We start from the raw sequence: 26,510 nt of genomic DNA on the forward strand, positions 1-26,510 counted from the left end.
GGTTAACCCACGTATTTAATGAAGAGGAGCTTGTAGTTTCGAGTCATAGCGTGGCAACGTTACTAAAGAATTTATGACTCCTAACTTAGAGAGTTTCTCTAAATGTACGCAAATAAACAGTATTTTTTTTAGTTAATTTAGTATATCTCACAATAGTTATTATAAAAATATGGTTTATCCGTAGTTTGCAATTACTTTCGATAAGCCAATAAAACTACTTTTTAACCTAGAAATCTGATCGGAGACCACTTGAAAACAAAACTGCATTTAAAGCATCACGACATGTATCACTTCAATGAGAGATAAACAAAAGATTTTATTGCAAAAAGTCTCCTACATTACTTCATCTCACTGTGTTAGACGAAGACAAAGTAAAAAATATGTATTTTTTCAAGTTTACTGTACCGTTGTGTCGGTTTTTTATGTCCCCTCGTATGTTTTTATTGGGTTTTTTATATAAACAGATGGTATATAATGTGGGTTGTAAAATGCGAATAAAGTCGTGAATACTAGTCGGTGTTGTACTGAATATTAAGTTGGTTATAGCATAGATGTAGGTATTATTAATTGTTGGACATTTGAATGCAGGTAGAATATTTTTTTAGACTGCACAATGCTTGTAGCAGATTTTTTAATATTATATTTTATGCAATATAGAATGTAATAAGTGAAGAATTTCTTTAAATAGGTGTTAGTAGAATATTTCATTCACATATAATCGTGACAAAGAAATTTTTTAAAAAAGTTCTTCGAAATTACTGTTTGAACCTCAGCTTTTTTAAGTAGAGTAATATACTTAAAACCTGTCGCCTAAGTCTGAAAACACCACACATGATGATGCAATTATTATGGTCTATAGCTTTTCTTTAGTTTGTTACATTACACTATAAGCAATTAACTTCATTTTAATTGTAAACTTGGTTAAATATTCCATTACTATTCGAAGTTATAAACCGTTTTAGCAAAGCGACGCAACGCTTGAAAAGTTTTAAATTTGTTTATGCGAAATGTTTGCACAAATAAGAAAATTCAAAAACTTTTATGTGTCAGCGTGATGATATGAAAACGTTGTAGAATACGGAGTTATTAGTTTGCGTGGCTGCCACGAAGCATATTCACTGGAGTTACTTGCTTTACCGACACTTTTCAACTTACACCTTTATGCTTGCTATGATATTTAAAGTTTCTCGTTATCTTTGATAATAACTTTACTTAAGAGAGTTTACGCGGAGCTGTTTGCAGTTTACATACATGGAAACTTTACATTGTCTGTCTCTGTTTCTCTAAACCATGTAAAACGTTAAATAAAAATCACGGTTTAGTCAAATAAATTAATGGAGAAAAGCTTTACTAGTTTCGAGCCACAGAAGGACTTTATCTTGAGCAGCGTGCGCAGAATTAGCGCAGCGTGTATGTGATATTTAGTTAAAGTAGCTCTACGATAGTTATTATAAAATATGGTTTTGTCTTTAATTGTGTAAAAATTTTTATTAAAATTACTGATTTTTTTTCCATGAATTTGGTTTGGAAAGTTTGTATAGAAACTCACGCCACTTGAATGCTCTTAAATACAGTCTCATAACGCACGTGTCTACGATCTGCAATACAAACGTGTCTCAATGCAGACATTGGGGATTTATCATTGCAAATACTTTTGCTAGTTCTTCAATTTAATTGAAATTGTACATTTATTTATGTTCTATTTCAATCTATTTGTCTACTTAACAGAATCCTCGTTGTTTATTTATTTATTTGGAAAGTAATGTCTCTCTTAATCAAACTTCAATGTAAGCAAAATGTATGTTAAAAGTATTACACGTACTTACAATCTCTTTGCTTGTTACAACTTTAAGTATCGTCGTAAGGTCTATATTCACATGTATCTTTATACTGATTTCATCAACTTTAAGGGGCTTTAAAATTATAATTTAGCGTCGCGTGTACGATCAAAGGCTAGACGAAATTCCCTGAATTTCCGAGTCCCAGTTTTCATGCGTTGATATGTCGCAGTGAACGTTTATACCGTTATAAAACAGTTTATGTTCATCACTTGGATGGAGAGACATCAAATGATGGAAGATTTTGTTTTTGATGTAGTTTATGGCTTCTTTGGTATGGAAATTTCAAGCGTAGCGAGTTTGCTATGTCAGAGAAAATAAGTTGCGTATTTTTTTTCGCAATTGAATTTCTTAAGCCTTTAACTGCCATCAGAAAACTGTTGAAGGCAAATCCTCCACTAACGTAGGTCACCGGTGATCTACGTGGCAGTTAACGTGTTAACTATAGCATGCTATGCTATTGATCGGTATATTTATAGTGTTCTGATTAGTTTACTAATTAAAAAACACAGACAATATTTTGTAATGTGAAATTAATCAATAGCTGTTAGTGTAGATATAGTCTCTGTTCAATTGTATAAATTGTCTGTGTCGCTAGTACTTGCCCCTAGTTCTGAAAATATAGTCTTGTTCCTAAGTCGTACATTTTCATTTAAATAACGTTTAGGCTCACCACCTATTACATGGGACTTACAACATAAATTGTGAAAAGTGGGCGTACATTGTACAGTGGTGCCTACCCCTTTGGGGACTGAGGGCATGACTATAACATTAAAAGTTTTGGAATTACCTATAAAATTATTCTACCAAACAATAGACATATAGTAATAGTTCCAAAGATACAATACTTATCCGTAAATTTATGCTTATTCCCTACACTTTTACTTAGTCCAGCCAAGTGTTTAAGGAACAAAAAATGCGTACAATAATTTATATTATTTACCAAAGTTGAAACATATCGCTTCACGTGATTAGAAGTTATACATTCGTGTGTTGCAAAACAAGAGGCCCTTGGGATCAGCTAAAATAAATTGTTGAAGCTGACACGGCCGGAACTCTAAATTAACACGAATTACTGCTCCAAACGGGTTAACAAAACATGTTTTTGTTGGGATTAACATTTATCTTTAGTCGGGGACTTTTATGCTAATTATCCTTTTGTCTAAATGCCTGCACGTCCCTTTTGAATTTTGGAAAAAGTACTGTGAAGCTAGACTTTTTTTGGCTTCTAGTATTAATTCACTTCAAAAAAGGAGATTCTCAGTTTGACCTGTATGTATGTATGTATGTTTGTGCGCGATTATCTTGAGTTTGGCGAACCGATTTTGATACGGTTTTCAGCATAGTATTTTTCAGACATACGAGAAGGTTTTAAGGATATTACTTGACTTAAAAAAATGCAGGCGGTAAAGACAATTGTAAGGCGATAAATACATCAAAATCGGTTATTCTTTTTTTTTAAAAAAAGGTTTCTTCTGCTATAGTTGTATAGAATTAAGTTCTATCATTTAAAATTAAGGCATCTCACGTCTGTATATTTAAACAACATTTGGTTTGGTACTGCGTAAAATCCTACATTGGTGCTATGTCTACAATTTCTAAGTAGTGCACGCACACTGGTGTCTAGATAGGCATACTTTAAGACGCTTTACATAATACTAGAGATTTATGACACAATTTGTCTACCCATTAAAGGAACTAGACTCATAATGTTTTGTAATCTTACATTGTAAAGGTTACGTATATTGTCTTACCTATATTGTCTTTTTTCTATACATAGGTAGGTAATTGGTCGAGGGATGTGAAACTGCCAAACTGGGTCTTTAGGGTGCTTTTCCACGAGAGACGGGTTATGTAGTTATACCACCAAGACCTAATAGCTAAGCTGTAAAACTATGTGACCATTTTCTCTGATACTAAGCTATGTAGCTCACGTGTATACAATGTATCGATAGTAGGGAAGCATCCATAGTACGCATCTTTCCATAATATAAAAAAGCATAGCTTAGCTGAGTCCGTTTCCACCATTGCTAAGTATATGTGTACCAATCAATATGATTGGTGGAAGACAAACGCATCTAGCATTATAAATGCACCAATACTATTGGTATTACTATGATAGTTAAAAGTTTTATATTAAAATACCAACACTATTAATATCTTTGTGAAAGTAAAAATACATCATAATTCCCATAGGCCCAAAAAATATGTACATACATTTGTATATTCTAAACACAATATCCTTGTTCACAGGAGTACGTATGTTGGACGGTGACGTCACAGATGCTGTGGAAGCTCGTTCCTTGAGTCTGAACCCTCAGCACGTGGACATCTACAGCGCGTCCTGGGGACCTGATGATGATGGGAAGACTGTTGATGGACCTGGAGAACTGGCCACTAGGGCTTTTATTGAAGGAGTTACTAAGGTACGTAAGTTTGGTCGTTGTACCAGTGTTTTAACACATACATACATAACCTCACACTTGTCTCCTATGGGGGTAGCAAAGACAATGGAACGTCAATTGCTACCAATCTTACATACCCTTTTTCGCTTCATCAACAGTTGATGACTGTTGATGTGTTTTCATGCATGTTTGTCGGTTAAGGTTATTTTTCATTTGTCATAATATTATTTTTTTAAATAAAAACTCTTTACTGAATTCTCAAGTTTTTAAAATTATGGTAAAGATTTACGAAGTTCTGAGTTGAATGCACATTGTCTGGAATTGTGGAGTACGGCAATACCTTCAGAGGAAAATACTAAACAACATAAAAAAAGAATTAGTATGTTAAATCATTTGGAGAAAATAAGTATCAATTGATTACAATTAAAGTAGAACTTACCTCTCCAACCACGCAAACTGTTGCCTTTAGGAATTTAAATCAAAACTACTTAAGGTCAGACCACCAAAAACAACGCTAAATAGAAATATCGCAGACAAAAACGACCATAATGCGACATCATCACTTATACAAAACAACAAACGGCAAGTGACATTTCTTAAATATCCTTTATCTAAAATACTTAATTCTTAAATACCCAGTAAACAGCACAAAGACCTATAATGTCTCCCTGTTCAATCTGGATCTAATGTGACCTATTGACTGGTAATCTGAGCAATTTGTCTCCTCATTTATACGGTCGCTCTCGGCAGTGCCATTGGGCACTTCTCTCTAAATAGTCGGTAATTTTGGGTTGTCAGGCAGTTCAAAATTGTTTCTTTTGGTTGGAGATCTTAAGGTTTAAGATGGCTTATAATTAATATCAGATTATAACAAGTTTTGAAACTTTGTTCAGGTAATCATCGAAATACTTACATTAAACATTCTTGTACGTGTAAGTTGAGTTTATCGAAATAGATATTATAATGTCTGTTTTGTCTGACTGCCTCGTTGGCCGAGTGGTTGCATGTGCGACTGCCGAGCAAGGGGTCTCGGGTTCGATTCCCGGGTCGGGCGAAGTATTACTGGGCTTTTTTTCGGGTTTTCGAAAATTTCTCAGTGGTAGCACGGAGTCTGGAAATGTGCCCAGTATATGGCAATAGGCTCACCACCTATTACATGGGACTTACAATATAAATTGTGAAATGTGGGTGTACACAGTGGCATTACGTGCCATAATGTGCACCTCTGCCTACCCCTTCGAGAATGAAAGGCGTGACGATATGTATGTATGTATGTATATTATAATGTAAAAAGCATTTCATCTACAAATTAATGTTCTTTGAGAATCCCTGAACTTTAAATCAGATTTTAGTTAATTTTGTTTTTTAATCAAAACGATGCTCCTATTTTGTACACCACAATCAAATGCAAAAAGGCAATGATATAGAGTTGTTTTTCTTTAAATGTATAGACCCAATTAAATATTCTTACTTATATACTATTTTTTACATAGAATAAAATATTGGCGAAAAGAAAAGAAGGTTCATAAAGTCGTTTTACTTTTGTACCAACACAAAAAATCTTGAAAAATAGTTAAGTGACTAAGTATTTGATTTATTTTTGCTAGTACAAAAAGCTTGAAAAAGAAATTGGAATTAAACTTTTTCTAAACATTTAGAAGGTCTTACGTTCATTAAATTAATTAGTCTCTGGAGGAATTGTCACAAAAATAATTACGAAAAAAATATCTACGTTTAGAAAAAAAAAACAAATCTTCACTAAATTCAGTGATATTTTCTTACGGGACCTGTTTTTAATTATGTGAGTACTATTAAGATCAAAAGTATTCATTTAGACATAGGTAATGCTTACAATTTTTTTTTTTTTATATTTCAAACGTATTATTTTTTCTTCTTTGAATATCGTCTGCGGCATCGCCGTTAATTAAAATTATTAATTTTCTTTTTTTGTTTGGGTTTTAGTCTTTGATGAATAACGCAGTTAATTAGTTTTTGGTTTCTTTTTCGATTCTTAATTAGGTACTGCAAATATATTTTTTCTAAACCATTTTTTATGAGTACGTCTAGTTATAAAAGGCAACAGTGACTAGACGAAGTGTAGTCTTTTAAAGTGTGTAATAAGGAGACAATAAAGTTGAAAAAGTAACATAATTATTACTACAAATTCTAACTTTGATAGACATAAGAAGATTTCACCGAAATTATTCTAAACATGTTCGTATAACTTAGACACTAAAACAGCAAAACTTGATTTACATAAAACGTAAGGAGTTCTCTTCACGCATATACTCACTTACTGAATAAAAAACAAAATCAAGAAATAAAATGGGTCTAGAATCTGAAACAACGTCGTTTTTGGAGAGGAGACTCTTTGAAAATAGTACAATTAAGCAATTTTCTACATGGTCGGTAAAGCATTTGTGATACCTCTGGTCTTAAAGGTGACCACTGATCACTTATCAACAGACCAGCCATAAGTTTTGTTGCTATATTACTAATGGTGGCATAAAAAAGAACAACAACACTTTTTGTAATGACTGTACCTAGGCTTAATGATAAGTCACAACACAACCGAGGTTAAATCATCAACTTTTATACCCCTGACATGTGACATTGAAACCTAAACGGTTAGTATTAAGGTTTACTTTCAGTCTTTTAGTAATTCTGTCACTAAGTTAGTGGAGGGCACCCGAGCCGTGCGACACTGTTAAAGCAATTTCTGTAATGATGCAATTATTTCTCTCGCTCTCTCATACTCTTTCTCTTTTGCTCTTTTCCCACACTGTACAGTGGCCGCCCTATTACACATCGGACTATACATAACCAGTATAAGTTGACCTTTGAATGTTTGAAGAGCTCATACAAAGCGAGACCAAGATAAACTGGGAGTGTAACTTCATGTGTGTACGGTCAAGTGTTCACAGCACGATTTACATAAAGTTGTTACCCTTTTTCAACTCTAAATAGCTTGAAGGTTCTTGTTTATACAAAACTAGGCGTGCGTTTAAAAGTTCGCCTTTTATTACCTCTGCGGTTTTTTCGGGATTCGAATTTAAATAGAACGCGTGTGTTTGAGGAAAAAACTTACCTTTTGCGCTACCTAATACACTTGGCTCGCGAGTCTTTATGGGACTTTTATTTAAAGTCTTGAGTGTGTTATGTCGCAGTAAATGCGATAAAAAGCAGTTGAATGTTGTGCGTATGTAGCTAATATTAAGTTTATATTTAGGTCTAGTGCGCGATAATAGTTAGTTGAGTTTTCTAAAATGTTTTACTCTATTCTCAGGGCTCGTTAATTTCATTTGTCAAGTTTGGCCTACAATCTTTTCTCTACAAAGAAATGGCTATTTGGATTAACAAGAAAACATTCAAGTATTTGCAGTTAATTTAAAAAAAAAGGATTCATATTCCAATTCATATTTATGTATTGGTTGTAGCTATTTTATACATTTTTGTGTAAAAAAATACATGACTCCACAGACCTACTACATATTTAGACAGATTAGAAACTATTGTACGGACCGCGTTATCGGCAATGCCTACATACGATGCGTACCGAAGACGTCATACGGAAAGCATGCGATGCGTACGATGCGGGTCTATAGAAGCTTTCCTTTAGAAACTATAGTCCCAAATAGTTGCACCAAATTAACCAATTATGCAATAAAGAATCATCTTCAAAATAAATCCACACTATTCCGAACAGCTCGATTTATCTGCCTTTCAATAGCAAAAGCGTTTCTAAGCTGTCGTAACAAAATGTGGAACCACTGAACTGAATAAAGAGACGCTTGAATTTTTCAAATATCACCCGGCGCCGGCGATTCCGAGGTTTTTCTTCTAACACTGAAAAGTCAAAGGTTTTATTTGTAAAACTTTTTAATTGACCCTTTTGATCGTTCCATTTTTCGTTTACATAATGACATTTATGTTAATGTATGTAGATGTGAGAATCAGAGAGGATGGGACGATTATACCTATGTAATAAAATCATTATACATTGTCGTACAGGGAGGTGATAGTAAATTATACGGTGTGGATTTAATCAAAAAATATAGGCAAACGACCGCACATCATGCTACTCCAAGCTGTCAATACATTTTCAACTTTAACATAAAACTTTAGAGTTTAAATTAAATTGTAGTAATTTGGCAAATTAGTATAGCTTTATATGTACTGTGCCTGTTTATATGTAGGTAAGGTCGTATATCACGGAACAATTCCATTTTATAAAAATACGATTTGAAAAAAGAACGCACCTATATTCATTTGTACTGCAGTACGCACGTTTTCCATATAAATACAAGCCTAGTGATTGGAATCAAAATATTGTATGATTTATTTCGAACGCTATGTTCAAAATTTCGAATATCGAACGAAAAAATAGTCTGTTTGCAGCCAATACGAGCGTGCCATAGGGAGTTCGGTATGAAAATGCCGGTAGATTTCAACGGCACCTTTTGTTCCAAACAATAATAGTTGTTTTAAAAATATCGTAGCATAGATTTTTGACACGTGAATGTTTTTTTTATTCTTATGTACGAATATAGGTGACTGGTACTGGCTGCTTTTATTTTATTACTTATATTTTATTTTGTAAATGAGTTGATAAATCTGTAGATATTGTTGTACCAAAAAATACGGCAACCTTGTTATTAAACCCCATACAAAAAGATTTAAATTTTAAATTCATATTTTTTTAACATAAAAAAACAATAGTCAGCTTACTAAACTAATAAAAATTTTACCTCCAAATTATCACAATAATAATTTATTTAAACATTTTAAAAATACATTCAATGCAATCTGCTACTTATAATCTGCGCAGTAAGATAATAAATCGCCTATATCTTACATTTACCTAATCTATCACAATTGAATCTGAATGCTAAGAAGGGGACGTCTTGCCAAAAACGGCACGTAGCGCCATCTTTCATGTTGGACATGAACTAACTCAGATATGATAAATTTACCTGTCGTGGAACATAAGTCATCGTTCCTTAAAATGGCCGCCTGAGGGAAGGAATATTGGATTATTGTATTTGTTTACACTGTCTAGTGGTTTGTGGGTTATAATAAAACATGTATTTTAAAGACTGATGTTAAGGATTATGGGACTTAAACAATGCCTGATTAAATTGCTTTTAGGGTGACACACTTGATATGGAGTGAAAATATTCAAAACCTAACACTAAATCTAGGATGATGAAATAGGGTCTTAATAAAATACAACGGTAATTAGATTAACAGGAAAATAAATAAATAAAAACTAACTTACAGCGTCGAAGAAATTGTCCTCATCTGAGTCGTGAGGTATGGTGCCCAAAAGACTGGCAGCATTGCCACGTTAAATGGCAATGCTTAACCTTTGACCAAGGTAGAAGCCAGCCTTTCGGTCACCTAAAGTGTCAACCATCCTCTAATTAGATTAACTAGATAATCTTGATATGTTATTCCAAACATTGGCCACAATTCTAGAAATGGTGCTATTACTGAGAACTTCAGCTCGAACCCGGGGCTTTAATTAAAGACTCGGTAGGTCATGTTTACGAACACTAAACTATAATATGTAGATAGTAATTAAGATTAATAGGGTAGATGGATTTATTTGATATTATTTAAGACATTACATACGTATTTGTCATTTTCTTACGGAAACAAATATTGCGTGACATTACTTCTAGGTAGGTTGTATACGTAGAAATGACGTATTTCCTCCCATTCCAAAACTTTAATTCGTTTTATTTAAGTATTGTTATCTTATACGAAATAGTAAAAAAAAATACTTGTGTAATATTTTTTCATTACCTAACTCATGGACTAAATAGATTTTTAATTTTCTCACCCCGTCATCATCCCTATTAGAATAATAAATTGTAAGTATTATATAGAGTCAAGCGACTTTTCAACGATCATGCACTTTTTTCACCTTCGCATCTCCCTATAGTATTTCCAAACTACAACCACACTTACATACCCTTACACTTCAAATGATCCCATAAAAATTCACGTCAACATTGACACGCAAAATAAGCACTTACGACCTAGACTAATGGTTCTATTTCCGATACAGGGTCGTAACGGCAAGGGTTCCATTTTCGTGTGGGCCTCAGGAAATGGCGGAAGGGAGCACGATAACTGCAACTGTGATGGGTATACCAACTCTATATGGACCTTATCGATATCTTCGGCGACGGAGCGAGGGGAGGTGCCTTGGTACTCTGAAATGTGCAGTTCAACCCTGGCTGCTACGTACAGCAGTGGTGCTATTAATGAGAAACAGGTAAGAATTTTCAGACTATTATTTTATTAGTTTTATGTTATCATTGTCAAAAGAGTTTTGAGTGTTAGATAAATATGTGGAAATCATGAACATCCTAATCACCAGAGGCGCTAAAGCGCTTTGGAAAGATTGCTTATTGGGCCTCCGGTAACCTCACTCACACAACGAAACACAACTCAGCCGTTGTTTAACGTCGGTTTTCTGTGAGACCGTGGTATCACTCTAGGTGAGCCGGCCCATGCTTGCCGAAGCATGGTTCTCCTACATTTTTGTTATACAAAAATAGAAAATAATGATTTTAATAAATGCCAAATTTTTCCACCCTTATGAAAAGAGGGAAAAATACCATTTCACAATATTCTCCGCTGTAATCATCGCATGTAAATAAGCCGTCTATACTAACTCACCCTTTGTCAGTATCTTGAGTGTTTCAGCTTAAGATGAAGGCTGGAAGGTCAATCATGAATATTTGACGTTGAACTTAAAAATTAAAACATTAAAGCGGCACGAGGAACGGATTTTGGACTTGAGTAATTGTTAGAAAATGTACTTAGTGTTCAAATTCCCTTGAACACTCGTTTGTTTGAGCTTAGCAGTGTTATATTGTAAAGGTCTACAAACCTCAGATATTATTAGAAATCTATAAATAGAATTGTTATTTTCTCTATCAGATTTATAAACATTGCTTTCAGAATGCTTTGTCAAACAACTTTTCCCAGAACGAACACAAATATCGAAGAAAAATCATGTTCCTATAAAATGGTATTTTAAATCTGATAATACCTTTCATAGTATCAATCCGTTGAAAGATAAATAATCGAGTTCTCTATTATTTGAAGTAGCTAATACTGAAAGACGGGCGTTTCATTAAGATAAATTGATGTCAGACGTCATTTGTCAAAATCACCAATGTCGTTTGAAAGGTAACAGAAATAGATTATGGAAACCATCATTTTTGGTCAAAATTTGTCTGTTTGAAGTTTAGAAGTCGGAAAATTCGGAAAGCTTGCTATGGGACTTTAATATTGTGTGAAATCGACGTTTTACATTCAGTTTCCAAGTTGACAAACGTCCATTTGAACAATGAGACATTTCACTTCACCTTATACACAGTAGTGTAAGTTAATAAGCTTTCTTCGTTTACTCTTTAGAGATTTGAGGGAAGACAGATATACATACATAATATTTAATTAGATTAAGGTTAAAATCAGAAATAGCAATTCTGTTTTCAAGATTTAATTTCCTCCAAATAAAAAGTTAAGTTGAGATACGATGAACATTTCGTTTGATGTCTACTATAACTGACAACTTACTCGCATGTCCAAGATCAATGACACGCGTTCTATTTCCAGCATGTTTTTATTATCCCACTATGTTATGACTACACATCTCACTCTCGACGTATTTATTTATTTTCATCTGATTCGTATTTGATCTAAAAACATTATTAGCTAACCAAAAGTAGGTGTAAAAATATTTCTCCTACAGTGGCTATACGTAAAATATTCATTCGCTCGCCCTCGGATTTCGAAAAGAAACTCCCTATTATTATCTTTTTACCGAGGGGTTTTACCTTTTTACGTATTTGGACCCTCAATCCCACTTACTCTGAAAGTAGTTACCTTCGTCCCTACACGGCTTTACACAGGGTAGAAGTACCTACAACATCCTTTGCCCTTTTAGCACAGGAGGCGAGGTAAATAAAATTATGTCATTTCAATGTAAATTAAAAGGCTGGTCTTGTTAATGTAGTCGTAGGTTCCCGGCGACTTTATACGTAGGTACACCAAACCAGGACACGCCCTCTCAATCAAAGTTGAACAAACTTTTGGGTCAAACGAAATTGTTCCGAATGGATAAACTATTGGCTTCGAATTGTAGTCATCCGATATTTATTCCACCGATACGTTATGTAGGCCGTTTTTTCATATCAAGATCGACCGAATTCGTGCTAAGATAGGCCGTTTAAGGATCATTTCGCATATCGAATTCGACAAAGGCCAAACGTCAAAACAAACTATTATAGTAAACGGTTTTTACAGTCAAGAATTCTGTATACGTATTCAAATTACAACCTTTTCAAGTTGCCACAAGTATGCAAATTCGTTTGTATAATTTCGAAGTATTCATTCACATTATGAAAACCGTAACAATGAAAAGCATGCTCAAGTTTTTTTATCAAGAGAATTTTCTTTCACAGTTCACGAATGCGGGCTGGCTAAATATTTCTCTTTGCCCATTACTGAGATCTAAAAGCACGTTGTTTAAAAAAACAGGATCACATTTTGTATGCAAACTTCATGGTTTTAAAAACAATACAGAGAATGTAGAGGGTATTTTTTTATTCAGACAAAGTTAACACGATACAGTTGCTCCATTTTAGTGCGAAGAAATTTTGTATTCAAGTTCGTGTTATTTTTTAAAACAACCTGTGAATGTGATATGCCACATGCGAGATTGCTTTTTCCTTTTCCCTTCAATTCTTCGTGTATTGTTATGCTATTATTTATAGAGGGTGTATTTTATTTTTATGTTTTTCTCCAATGGAAAGGTTCCATAGAATGTGTATTTTGATGAATGTTATGTTCGAGTAGACACAAAAGTTGGGAATATTGAGTGTGTAACAGTTTGGTCCTTTGATACGAAAACTACATTTTGAAAAATATGACCACAATGTATGGGTTTGTTAGAAAAAGCTTATTTATTGCATATGTATAATGAAATTTACTAAATTCCTCCCTCGTTCCTCTTAAGGTGGTGACAACAGATCTGCATCACTCTTGCACAGCGGGGCACACCGGCACGTCTGCGTCGGCGCCGCTTGCCGCTGGTATCTGCGCTCTAGCTCTGCAAGCCAATAGAGACCTTACCTGGAGAGATATGCAGCATATTGGTAAGTGTTTACTAAATAATTCCTTATTACATTACTGCTTTACAAATTCTCTTCTGTCTATTATTGACTTTAGAATTAAAAATTGTTAGGACTAATATGAAGGCTATAATGAGATTAATACTTAGAGGACTAAGGGGGAGGCCTTTGTTCAGCATTGGACATCTCTCGGTTGATGATGATGATGATGATGAATGAGATTAAAAATGTAACTGATCGTAATAGTAACACTTTGTAACATAACTGGGAAATTACTTCTGCCTTCTTTTTGAGGCTTAATAGGTCTGATGTTACAACGAAATCCAAGTTAGATGGATAAGCTAGGCCTTGTCAGACATGGACTCCATTTGAATCTACCCATTCAACACTGTGAATATAACAGTGACTATGCAAGACTCAACCAATCCAACATATCACTATACGCATCTATCTACCTCTAATAAGTCCAGACACCATTAAAAATCATTCAGCAATTCAATAAGGATATCAGGCAGCATTAGCCCAATCCAGGGCTGGATCGAGTTTCAATTAACCATGAATAGAGTGTAGCATCATTGTGTTACGAATCGATTATGGGTTTAACTCAGCCAAGATGCTTAGATCGGATTTATTTTCTCACATAACGTTAAGGTTGGGTTCCAAGAATGGTTTTAGTGGAGTCGTTTTTGTCTATGTTGGTGATTGCTTTCGTTGGATTAGTTGTAGTGTGTGGATTTGAGTGCTGGATCTTTTTGGGGTGTTTTGATATTTCTTAGGAATCATAGTAATATTGTGGGATTTTAATGTTTGTTTGAGCTCTTCAAAGTTAGGGCTTATATATCAACTGAACATTGCAACTTCAGAGAAAGATGTAAACTCTTACTCACAGTTCGCTAGCTTCACCATTTTGCTAGCTTTATCTGATAGTGTTTAGTGGCCAGAGGTTTAAAACTCCCACTTCTCACGCATGAGGGTGCGGGTTCGAAATTTATCAACGAAAAGTATAATGATTTTTTACGAGTTATGTGTAGTTTTTAAGATTATTTGGACACTACTGACGAACGGTGTAGGAAAACATCGTGAGAAAACGCTAAGGTTTGAAATCGCCAACTGCGTTGAGCAAGCGTGGTGATTAATGCTCAAATCTCTGTGTAAGAAGAGGCCTTTGGTCAGCGGGGTCCACTTACACTTATGATGTAAATATGATAAAGACGAACTTATAGCTATTCTATACAACCGCAAGTACTAAACTTAATATCATGTTTATTTTATGTGACGTTACAAAACTGTCATAAATAAATAAACATATAAGTAAAGTGTTTACGTTAGCCATACATCGAGCTAAACCCTTTCCAGATAAACAGTCGAGATTGTACATTACACATTAAATGTAGATTTACTTGGCGTTCATAAAATCGAAGGTTATGGCAAATAAATCCGTGATAAGTGTGACGGATTGAGATATAACATTTTTATAGTCGAATTCTCGCGCCATATTGAGAAGATCTTTTAAATCTAATAAGCGATTACACATTATATTACAGGTAATAAAGCAAAAAATTGTATTGACTGTTATTTAATACGGATTTAAGGTTGAATTTTCTATAAAATTTGAATTATGAGAAAAACATTGCCCCTCACTAGAATTTTCTCCTGTATCGTGGGTGCGTTAACAAACACAAGTTCACACACACATGATACCCAGACCCGAAACAACAATTTGTGGATCACACAAAGAATTGCTCCGTGCGGGAGTCGAACCCCCTATACTTTATTTGCTAGCCGACTGCCCAACCACCACGCCAACAGTTGATATTTTTTGAATTAATTAAGTAAGTAGTTTAGTTATATCGAAAGCCCTAAAACTGTTCCTAATACAAGAATAAAAGATAGAACCTGATGTTCAGAATCCACATTTATACTAGTCATTCATTTTACTACTAATACTAAAAAGAAAAGAAAATGTAGACTAATGTATCAGAAAGGGGATATGAAAAAAATATTGTCGTGAATCCCTTCCCGTTTAACGATGCAGTAGTAAAAAATAACGAGGATTGCTTATTTGTAGTACTTCACTCGGAAACCAATACGAAGGTTGACCAAAAGTAGGAGAGAAAGTCGTAAAGAAAATTGTCGGCTGAAGGATTGTGAGAATCGGGGTGCTTTTGCACGAGAGATGCGCTATGCTACGCTAACAAAAATAAACAGAAATATTAAGAAATTTTCGAATATTAAAAATACTTTGAATAGAAAAAAAGCCCTGTACTATTTTGCTCGAGCCGGGAATCAAGCCCGAGTTCTCTTGCCCGGCAGTCGCACTTGCGACCACTCGACCAACGATGCAGTCAGTTTAACCCGTGGTATGTCGGGAGCGCGGATCCACGAGAGACACAATGTATTTTCTATTGTTGTCTTATATACAAAAGGTTAATAGTAGATAGTATTTGAAAATGTTGTCACGAAATACCTACGTTGCTACCTAACTTAGCTGTCTATTTTCGTCTCTTATATAAGGAAAGAATCTGTATCAAATACCTATCTATCCCTAATTTTATTAGCTTTCATTCGTCATACGAAAGAGGTAGGAAAAGGTTTCGCTATAAGATTACGGAGTCCAATTCTAATGTGACTAGACTATTATAGATATGTTACGTAATCTGCGGAAATATCTTTGAATCTTTTTGTGTTTACGAAATATATGACGTAATACGTATGTTCCTTTATTTAGGTGTTATTTAAAGATTTTGGAAATAAAGGTGGCTCTTCTCTGATTATTAATCTCAGTTTTAATTTGAATATGCTTCAAGAGAATGATTACTTTTTTTTTACAAGAAATGAAAAGTTGGATAAATAAATATGTACAACTTAATACTAAAACAAAGAAAAATAAAATAAAATATTTACAGACTGTACATAGTATGTATTTATTAATTGCTACCAGTGTGAATAAAAAAATAATATATATATTGTAATAGTTGAGCTTTATGAAATTAACCAGTTATGTACCTATTATTATAAAACATTTTCAGAAAAAATAATACAACAAATTTAACCTAGAAACATTAATTCAAAACTACATTAGCGACTAATATTTTAGTAACATTTGAACGCAATTAAATGTATTTACAAAGTTAATTAAGGTTCAATTTATAAATAATGACTTTTGGTGTTTTATCATTTATACTAGTAAATAATAATGCGAAATCAGTATGTTTGTAGAACATAATTAAAATGAATTTACTTAACACATTAGACGCCATGTCGGACAACGTTGTTCGACACTAGTGGAGCAATAGCCTAAAACAGTTTTTTTGTTGGCAGTAAAAGGCTTCATTATTTCTCCAAAATAGTTAGAGAGATCTTTCTCTCTAACTACCGACCGACGACCACACAACGCCATCTAGTACGATTCTTACATACTTCTAAAGCTACTACACGTTCATAGGACTGAAAATATAACTATGAAAACTATGTGTATTTTTTAACACATTTCACTGTTTAGTAGTTTTGTGTATGTATTAATTAAAATGTAGTTGTAAAAAGTCCACGAAATAGTGAATACTCCTAGTACATAAAACTAGTCACATCACAGACTTAAAAAAACATATTTTCCCTATACATACAGGTACATTTTCATGGAAGTCATGCAATAGTATATTTTGATAAAGCTCACAGGAGCAAAGCCGCAGTCAAAATCCATGTAAATAAATATTGTATTTGTTCCATTTTATATAGTACACAATACATCGTAATCATATATGTATGAGGCTTTATTCATAAGCTGATTTCAATGTTTTCCTCCCGTCATGTTATTTTGATGTGTCGTTTATTATGGTTTATACAGATTCTGGAAAATCCGTCACCGAATCTGGAAAATCCGTAACTAAATCTGGAATATCCGTCACTAATCCTGGAAAATTCGTCACTAACCCTGAAAAATTCGTCACTAACTCTGGAATTTAGTGCGAATTGTCCACGGATGGGTATAAAGAGTTTCTATAAGTGTTTTTGTACAACTTTTGTTTCGTAAGGAATTGAGTGTCGAAGTTTCTGGAATGTCCAAGACAAGTTAGACTTAGGAGAGTATTTACATAACGTTGTTTGCTAACTGTTTTTGTTTGACAAGCTATTTTGTTAAGCGGCTCTTGGCTTACGCAGTGGGTTGTTACAGCCACTATTGCTACTATAAATAGAAATGAATTATTCTATAAACAGTTTTGTCCCTTTTTATGATGAGGTTGTTTATTTATATTTAGACGTTACGTACAAGTGTTTAGTTTACGTTTTACGCAAGAGAGTTTGTCTTTAGATAAGTAATACTTGAAAACTACTGGAATTTCAACAAATTTACAGTTTTTTTTGGACTCTACAGTGCTCTAAAATAAGCTCGGCTATTGTAACATATTTTTTATTTATTTCGTTTATTTTTTAAAGAATCCCCGTTTTAGTTCTTTTTAAGATCTAATTAACACTGTTTATACTTAAATCTGCATTTACAGTGTCATTATCCCGTAAACATTTAACAATTAGCTGTTCAGTGTATCCTTGATGACCTATTTAGCGACAAACATTAAGCTGATTGGCAAACTTGGCCCTATGGAACACGCATTACCGCCCTTATCTACCCTTAGTTTAAGTTTTAATTGTAAACAGTATAATAATGATTATAGGGTCCAATATCGCTTAGAAATAGTTGGGTTACGAAGGTTTAGTTTCAAACTATCTCTGTAAACGATATTTGAAGTTTTATATGAGTTTTGTAGGGGTAGGGATGTGCTATAAAGAGTCGTAGTCACGTGTCTGTAGTTGTGTGAGTACACATGTACAGTATGATCATTTTTATTAGGGATAGACTCAATCTGGTTTCAGTAACTTTTTGTTTTAGATTTTAGTATCTTGTAGTTGGTATATTTTTATTTTGGGGTAATGTTAAACGTATGACGCATAGAAATCTAATTAGTTTCGTCAATAGAGTAGGTACAGTACTATTAAGTGTTTAGATTTGTGAAATTCTCGGTATCTAATAGGTGTTGGAAACTATGTCCGATTTTGGACAATCCGTCACCCGTCATCGATCGAACAGTAGGTGTGAATTCGTGATGAAGAAATTCTTAGAGTATCAACAAGATTTGTTACAGCTACGGAATATTTCCTTTTACTAAGAAATTGTACAATTTCTTGTCAAGTTTGTATACAAAACAACTCCACAACAAGTGTATTAAGTAAATGAATAACTTTAACTTCCTCGTAGGCCAGAGGTTGATTTGCTTTCTAATTACATGAAATTTTATAGGAAAATAGAAGTAAGAATCATTAAAAGGTAGCGCTCGTTTCCTAAAAGCGAAAACTTTTCAAAACGTCCATAATCAATTTCAAAATCTATCCAAAAAATAAAATAGTTTTTTATCTATGTATTGTGTACCAAACTTTAAACACATTTTTTCTCCAACAGTGGTCCGAACAGCGAGACCCGAGCGTCTCAGCATTGGTGGAGAATGGCGAGTCAACGGGGTTGGTAGAAACGTCTCCCACTCCTTCGGCTATGGACTCCTGGATGCTGCTGGCATGGTGAGGCTGGCCAAGAGCTGGAGGACTGTACCACCGCAGCGAAGATGCGAACTAGCAGCTCCAAGGCCACAGAGACCAGTTCCACCTCGGTCTTCTGTTACATTGCAGGTGAGATTTAACTTTAAGTTGTGGGTTTTAGAGATGTAAATTGGTTGATTGTTTTGTTAATAAGGTAATCTTGAAGGCTGAAAAATTCCAAACACCCCGGTCCTAATCTTGCTCTTCGAGCTGGAGCTCCGGTAAACCCGCTAGGTAGTTCGCAGCTTCGGATCAGGCATCAGCCGTACAGGGCCCCATGTGGGTGGTAATCCTGAATGCTACTGGACTGTTTTGGGTCATTTATTATTAATTAGCAAAAGTCTTGGGACGTCCGTTACGTACAGTTATGCGTATATTTTTGAGGAACAAAAGGTGCGATGTAAAGTTGTATTTCAATCATTTAGGTTTCACCTACAATGAAATCTAGAACCAGAATATATTCAAAACATAAATGGATTATTCGTCACAGATTTTTTACATTTCAAAACATACAAAAATCGTGTACACATTTTTGAACACACAACACCAATAACAATCGTTTGACATGTAAAGACATCAAATAAAATATTCGCTCGCAGTGACGCGTGTTATACGCATAACAAATGCAGATTTGCGAATCAATGTGCGCATAACATGTATACTCGTATACCTATATACATTGAAAATGTTGTACTGCATAAATACATGGGTATAATCGATGGTGAATGATCGGGCGTGATCTCGTGACTAGAATAACATAGTGTTATGTCTCTTAATACTCAAAGCGTGAGGTAGATCTGCATAGAGAGCCACTTTTTGCGCTGGATGAGTCGCATTTGGCAAAGAATGTAATTATTTACACACATCGGGATCAATTCTTGACTCTGGGCTATAACTAAATCCAAGAAAATTCTTATAATTATTTGCTCAACCTGGTAATCACATCCTATACTCCTTACCCGGAGTCGCAGCTACTCTCGTCCAACGACACAGACACTAGATCATCGCAGTCTCACAAATATGGTTAGAAACCACAGTAGCACAGTAACCCAGCAGCGGTGAGTAATACGGGTAAGAAACCACGGTCGAAATAAATGACAGAAACCCGGATAAGCCAAAACAAACTCTTGTCCAAACGCCATAAAGACTGAAAACTCAAGAAAATTTAATACAAATGCAAAACTTAGTACATTAACCGAAGCTTAATAGCCCGATAAGTTCACAAAGTTTGGCAATAATGATTTTTAATTGCTTTTTAAACGGCTATATTCTGAATACTCGCAATGACTGTTTCGTTGATCGAAAGCTCGCAAGAGCGATAAGAAATTTGTATATATTGTAGTTTATGTAGTATTTCATATATTTATATATGTATTAAAAAAATATAATCGACGATCCATATCAGGCAGATAAGTCGTTAATGGATATACAAACAAACTTTCATATTTATAATATACTAGCTGCTATCAGCGGCTTCGTCCGCGATTCCATGAGATAAAAATCTATTCTATCATCCTAGTCAGCTGAAACCCTGTCTGTATACCAAATATCATCAAAATCCGTTCAGTAGTTTCAGCGTAATTAATTAATAAACAAACTTCCACATTGATAATATTAGGTAAGTCTGATAGTGTGATATACAAGTAGAAATGTCCAGAACTCCAGAAGTATCCAGAACACTGGATATCATTAACAATTGGACTTGGTATAAAGGATATTATGCAGTACGATGCCTTTTAGTATCACTACCGTGGTACCGAGTTTATGCTAATAGCGTCGGAAAAGCGTTCACACACATTACCATATATAACCATCTGCATGTGTGCAGTAGTACATTCATTACACCTAGTGCCACTGTCATATTGTGTTCAGTAAATCAACTGGTTCAAAGATAGAGTGTATTTAAATGAATCGATATACAATCAAGCACTTCCGAAATTTCGATGTACATATGTAAAATCGTAAAAATACTTTAATGGCATCCGAGTCTCCAATGTTGTCGACTACGAGTATACTGCCAGTGTCGAGTGTTCCCTTTTGTATGAATATGGAATTGTGGCAAAATAACATGACAAGTGACAGATGACAGAAGTCGCACATAGAAATCAACGGATGACGTCATAAAAAATCCTACATCGCACATATGAAGTTTATATGCGAATAAATATGGATAGAAAATCCCAACGAACAACAGTTGGGCAGAAAACCCGCCAGACACGATCACCTCACTTGATCGCAGGATTCTCCTTTTCTTAAGGAATTTTACTCTCTGTTCCTTATAAACATATAAACTCATACAATGGGTGTCATATTGAATACAAGTAGTATATACACTTCTGTTACCTCTTCTAAGATTAAAAGCCATAATGTTATGTTAATCAACAAATGTATGTGACGTCATTAAAACATGTAGTATCCCAACGTTAGAACCATTTAGCTCCAAAATGTATGTATCTTGAGAGAAATTCTTGTACCCTAGGTTTTACACGTCATTGCAAATTGCACTTTATGTAAGCGTGGAGAAATGTGTTTTCAGCTTATTGCATTTTAGCGCATCTCACGAATGAAGTGACGTCTGCTACGCGGGATGGAGTTTTGCATCTGTAAAAGTAAAAAAGCAATACAAGATAGCTGGATTCTTAAGATTTATCCTTTCTCAGATGTTTTTATAAAATATTCTTGAAGCGTAGTTTTTCAAATATACAGAAAACCAGATGATTTATGATGGTTTCGCAGATGCATTACGTTCGGGCATCTATTATGTTTTCAAGACAAAAATAAACATGGAAGTACATACAATATTATTACAGTTGTTTCTGACAACTGTTTTTTTTTTCTTCTTCTTTCACTACTTCTCCTGCTTTGGACGAAGCGAAAGGGAGTGTCAGACACTCCGTCCCTACTCCTGCTTTTCGCGGCGTCAGTCCTACTGGGCCACATCTTTGGTGGTCTGATGGCTTTTTGAGGCGAGCGTGGAACGCGACACGCCCTACGCACAACAATTGTCTTCTAATAATAACTTAGAATAAGAAAATACTGAAAATAAATTTTCGAGCGTAGATATCACCTAATCATACAGTATGCAAATTTGACTTATTAGCACGCAATCGTCTTTCTAAATCCTATATGTAACGACTATCTACCATTGTTAAGCATCCATTGACGACTTTCTTCTTTCACAGCTGGACGTGGGCGCTTGTCCAGGAGTAAACTACTTGGAGCACGTGCAGGCACGCGTGTCACTGTCGGCTGCGAGACGTGGTGACCTTCGCATCGTCCTTACTTCACCAGCTGGAACAAAAGTCACTCTACTTGCACCGAGGTATGTGGCCTGTTAAAAATTGTGTTGATATTTATCAGTTGTATGGTTAAAAGAGGTTTATTTGTTAGTGAAAATGATTGTACGTATGTCTTAGGCCACTTTAAATAAGAATTAAACATTTTATCGATCAATATAAAACGAATATGGCAATTAGCATTTTTTGCATTGCTTCATATACCGTACTATGGTTTGGTTAGTTGTATTTAAGTAAAAGAAACTGTTCTCTGTGTTTTTTCCCGTTCTATATATAGGGTACCTGTTATTAGTGAAGGATATTTAAACACGTGATTGTACTCATGATTACAAAACAACTTTCCCAAAGAAACTTTTTTGTATACTCATTATTTTTATTTTTATCACAATAACAAAACAATAAAAAATCATTAGCATGTGCGTATAAAGTCCCAGAATCAAAGCAAAATCACAATTACCATTTTACTCATAAATTTATAACAGCTAAAATCATAGGTTTCAGAGTTTAAACAACACAATACACTCTAAACTTAAAACATTATACATTTACTAACTTTATATATAAATATTTTACCGTATTCTACGACACAAACTAATAGCACTTGGTATTTCTTAAACCACGAGTACATTTGGTGTGTCCGGTACAGTACGGTACATAAATGTCGTTGCTATGTAGATGGAGCTCGGCAGTAATTGAGGTATAATGGCTCCGGTACACAATGGCTCTCACATTGGCAGCTTTACAATCTCCATTGAGCGAACAAGTTATATGTAGATGTAGAACTGTATATAGTCTGTGGGGGAAAGAGGATTGAATTGCCGAATAATCTTAAATGAGGGTTTCTTTATCATCATCATCATAATGTAATTGACTGCACTGCAATTTAACAGCACGCAACCTGTCGTAGGTTCGATTCCCGCACGGGGCAACTCTTTGTGTGTTCCACAAATTGTTTTTGTCGGGTCTGGGTGTCATGTATGACACAGGGAAAATCTTAGTGCAGGGTATTTCTTTTATATGAAAAAAATGTATAAACCACAAAACGTTTAATTCTGATCATATACACAACTCAAGAACTTCAGGTTAGTCAATAAGACGGTTTAGTCAAAGACGAAAAAAAAAACATAAAATAGATTTGATGAAATCATTAAGATTTTGATAAAGTTCAATTTAATATTCTTTCCAAAAGCGGCTATATTTTATAATCTCACTGTAATGTTCAAAGTTAACCCACTGTTCAGTAATGCACTGTACTCTCTCAAAGCTAATGCACGATGCTATGATGTGCTGTGACATGGAACAACGTGACCGCAAATACAAAATGTGCCATCTATTCAGTTTAGAATAGACGTGATAATGTATCACTAAATACCATCCTAACTGTTCCTATGTCCCCGTTCATTGTATGTGTGAGTAACGCAAAAATATTACAACGAACCACTCCAGTTGTTTGAAATATTATCTAATTTGAAATACGCACACATTTATATGCGGACCACGCATACAATTTTAGCAATTTGTCAAACAATTCCGAACAGAATACGTCCTGACAATACGATTAATCGTGTACGGTGTGTTGTTAGTTAGTCAGTTTATTAAAGCCGACAAGACGCTAACTAGACGCTCACAGCGGGTGTAATTAGACAGTTAATTTTCCGGCAGGCCGCACGACTCGTCTCGCACTGGGTTCAGCTCGTGGCCTTTCATGTCTGTGCACATGTGGGGCGAGTCACCGCTCGGGCCCTGGCGGCTGGAAGTCACCAACGAGGGACGATTTATGGGTAAGCTAAACAAAATTACATACTGAATTCTGCAACAGGTGAACACTTTGACAAAGGAATGTAAAGAATGAAATATGTTCGTCCTCCATACATACATCTTACTTCTTTTAGAGAATCATGAATAACAAAGAGTTTGCGCGTGATCCGCAAAGTTTTTATGACCACATTTATAACGAATGGCTTGTCACAAAAGTCGGCGGTCTGGAAATTTTCAAGGCCCAGAAAGGCTTAAGATGTCTCTTAGGAACATTGTTCAGTCAGCACAGCTACTTATCATTGTATTAAACGAAAAGATTTCCAGTAGTTTTGGTAGCTGAATCAAAAAATGTAAATCAATATCTGTTTCTTCAATTCCACGTCATAGGGCGAGCGACGTTGCAAGATTGGTCTTTAACTTTATATGGAACTAGCACGCCTGCAGCTAAAAACGATCCCATACCGTTCCGGAATCCAATTATACGCAACAAGGGCAACGCAACGCGACCTATCGTGGTTCAGGCGGGCCGCAAAAACAATAGAGGGAAGCCCGTGCCGATCGTCCCCACGTATACCGTGGGGCTAGTGAAGAGGAAAAAGAATAAGAACTCTAAGAATCCGAATAGGAACTCACAAAAGTCAAAACAGAGTCGGCCGGCGACTCGGTCGCCTATAGAGAGTACGACGGCACGGGTGACGACGTCGACGGCGGCCGACCTGAGTCTGAACCTGCGCGCGGATCTGACGGACCCGCTGGCGGACGCTCGCGGCCGCAAGATGTCGAGCCTGTTCGAGCAGTACCCGAAGATACAGCGCATATACCCCGCGCCGCTGCAAGCCCACGGTACTGCCTGCATGTCGTGTCAGTTCGTTTAGCCCCGGCCGTTTTATTTCGCCGCCTAGTTTGTGCCTGCACGTCAATTACCTTTGTTCCAGACTCCGCCGCTCTTTGCATGTCGTGTGTTTGCATTGTTTACATTTTATTTTGTAGCAGAACTTTATTTAACGAAACAGTTTCAATTGAGTTTTGTTTTCAATTAAGTAATTACTGTATCGTACATGATGTAGACAGTGACGGATAATTGAGTTTGTGTGAAATTTTCAGTTTATTTCTGTTGTTTTTTTCTTTTGTAGTCGTTACTGTCGATCAAGCAGCAATATTCTTTTCTTTGCTAGTTTATATTATATTCACGCTTTATTTGTTTTTTTATTTTTTTGTAACTTTATTTGCTTTTATTGTAGAAAGCACACCTGGGAAATTCTTAATGACAAGTTAATTAAAGTGTAATATTTCTTCAGCTGGTCCACTGACTCAATGGGAGTTGATATTCTACGGTACGGAGACGCCTCCTCAAGAGGAAGACGCGTCTCCTGAGACAAACTCGTTGAGTGGTGGAGCGGCGCCGGTGGCGGTTGCCGGTCCGGCAGAAATGCCGGGGCCGGTGACGACGTGGAACGGCGCGAACGAGCCCCCCGAGTCAGTTGAGGAAGTGAGACAGAATGCACTCGACGACGACCTCACCCTCGTCTGGCATTCGCACACGGTGAGTTTGAACTCTGTTCGTTGTTTACTCTGTGCAAACAATTCCTTGATTCATATTTTGTGAGCTTCGTTTGGTATTGAAACAAAGCGTGTTGCTGTTCGTAACGTTTCTTATAACATTAATCGACATCGCAACGATCTAGTTACTTAGAATTAATATTGTAGTAACTCACATAATATACCTATAGTGTCGTGATTATTACAGAACGTGTAGAATACTAGAGAGAATAGAGGTCACAAAATCACAATTATATTAACATTTTTTTTCAGGGGGAAAATCCTCCAATGACTTTTCCCGATTCTTCTCCAAATTATATATTAGCATGGGCTGTTATAAGGTATTGATAATACATTGGCAAAAAAAAGGTATATAAAAACCTAATTTCATATTTCTATATACAGATTTGCAAAAACAAAGAAAAGTCAATTTGTAATCGACTTTCTTTGTTCTGATATAAACATACACATTTGTTTATATGTATGTTCAATAACAGTATTAAAATATTATTATGTTAGATCAAAACAACTAGTCTTGTATAAATAACTAGACAATGGGGGTAATAAAAACAAATGCTAATAGTAATACGAACTATATTATTAGTATTGAGACAAAGTGATTGATGGAGAAATGATTTAATGACGGTCGATATTAGTACATTTACTTATGTGTTATTCCATTATTATACGGCCTCACAGAAAATCGGCGTGAAACAACTTGTTTTGTGTTGTTTTGTGTTTCGTTGTGAAAATGAGTTTACGGGGGACCCAAACAACCCAATTCCCAAGCCCCGATTCCCCAACAACCCTTAAATTGCTATTCCCCAAAAGGCCGGCAACGCTCTTATAACGCAACTAGTGTTTCGGGTGATTGCTTACCATCAGGTGATCCGTCTGCTCGTTTACCGGCTTATATCATAGAAAAATATATGTAAT

At 35.2% G+C, this 26,510-nt stretch overlaps 1 protein-coding gene across 5 annotated transcripts in view; it reads left to right on the forward strand.

The window, feature by feature from the left end:
* LOC118273819 (furin-like protease 1) overlaps positions 1-26,510 on the forward strand; it is a 187,109-nt gene that overhangs the window by 149,604 nt on the left and 10,995 nt on the right. For 3 of the 5 annotated variants that reach the window (XM_050705223.1, XM_050705228.1, XM_050705225.1), the window contains exons 7-14: positions 4,092-4,264; positions 10,317-10,526; positions 13,281-13,419; positions 18,848-19,071; positions 22,164-22,303; positions 23,940-24,058; positions 24,423-24,878; positions 25,334-25,578. In XM_050705223.1, coding sequence (XP_050561180.1) covers positions 4,092-4,264; positions 10,317-10,526; positions 13,281-13,419; positions 18,848-19,071; positions 22,164-22,303; positions 23,940-24,058; positions 24,423-24,878; positions 25,334-25,578 — 1,706 coding nt within the window. The remainder of the gene's footprint in view (positions 1-4,091; positions 4,265-10,316; positions 10,527-13,280; positions 13,420-18,847; positions 19,072-22,163; positions 22,304-23,939; positions 24,059-24,422; positions 24,879-25,333; positions 25,579-26,510) is intronic. The other 2 variants (XM_050705235.1, XM_050705237.1) reach the window with 1 other exon arrangement.

The sequence above is a fragment of the Spodoptera frugiperda genome, chromosome 3 (genome assembly GCF_023101765.2).
Source record: "Spodoptera frugiperda isolate SF20-4 chromosome 3, AGI-APGP_CSIRO_Sfru_2.0, whole genome shotgun sequence".
Lineage (NCBI taxonomy): Eukaryota > Metazoa > Arthropoda > Insecta > Lepidoptera > Noctuidae > Spodoptera > Spodoptera frugiperda.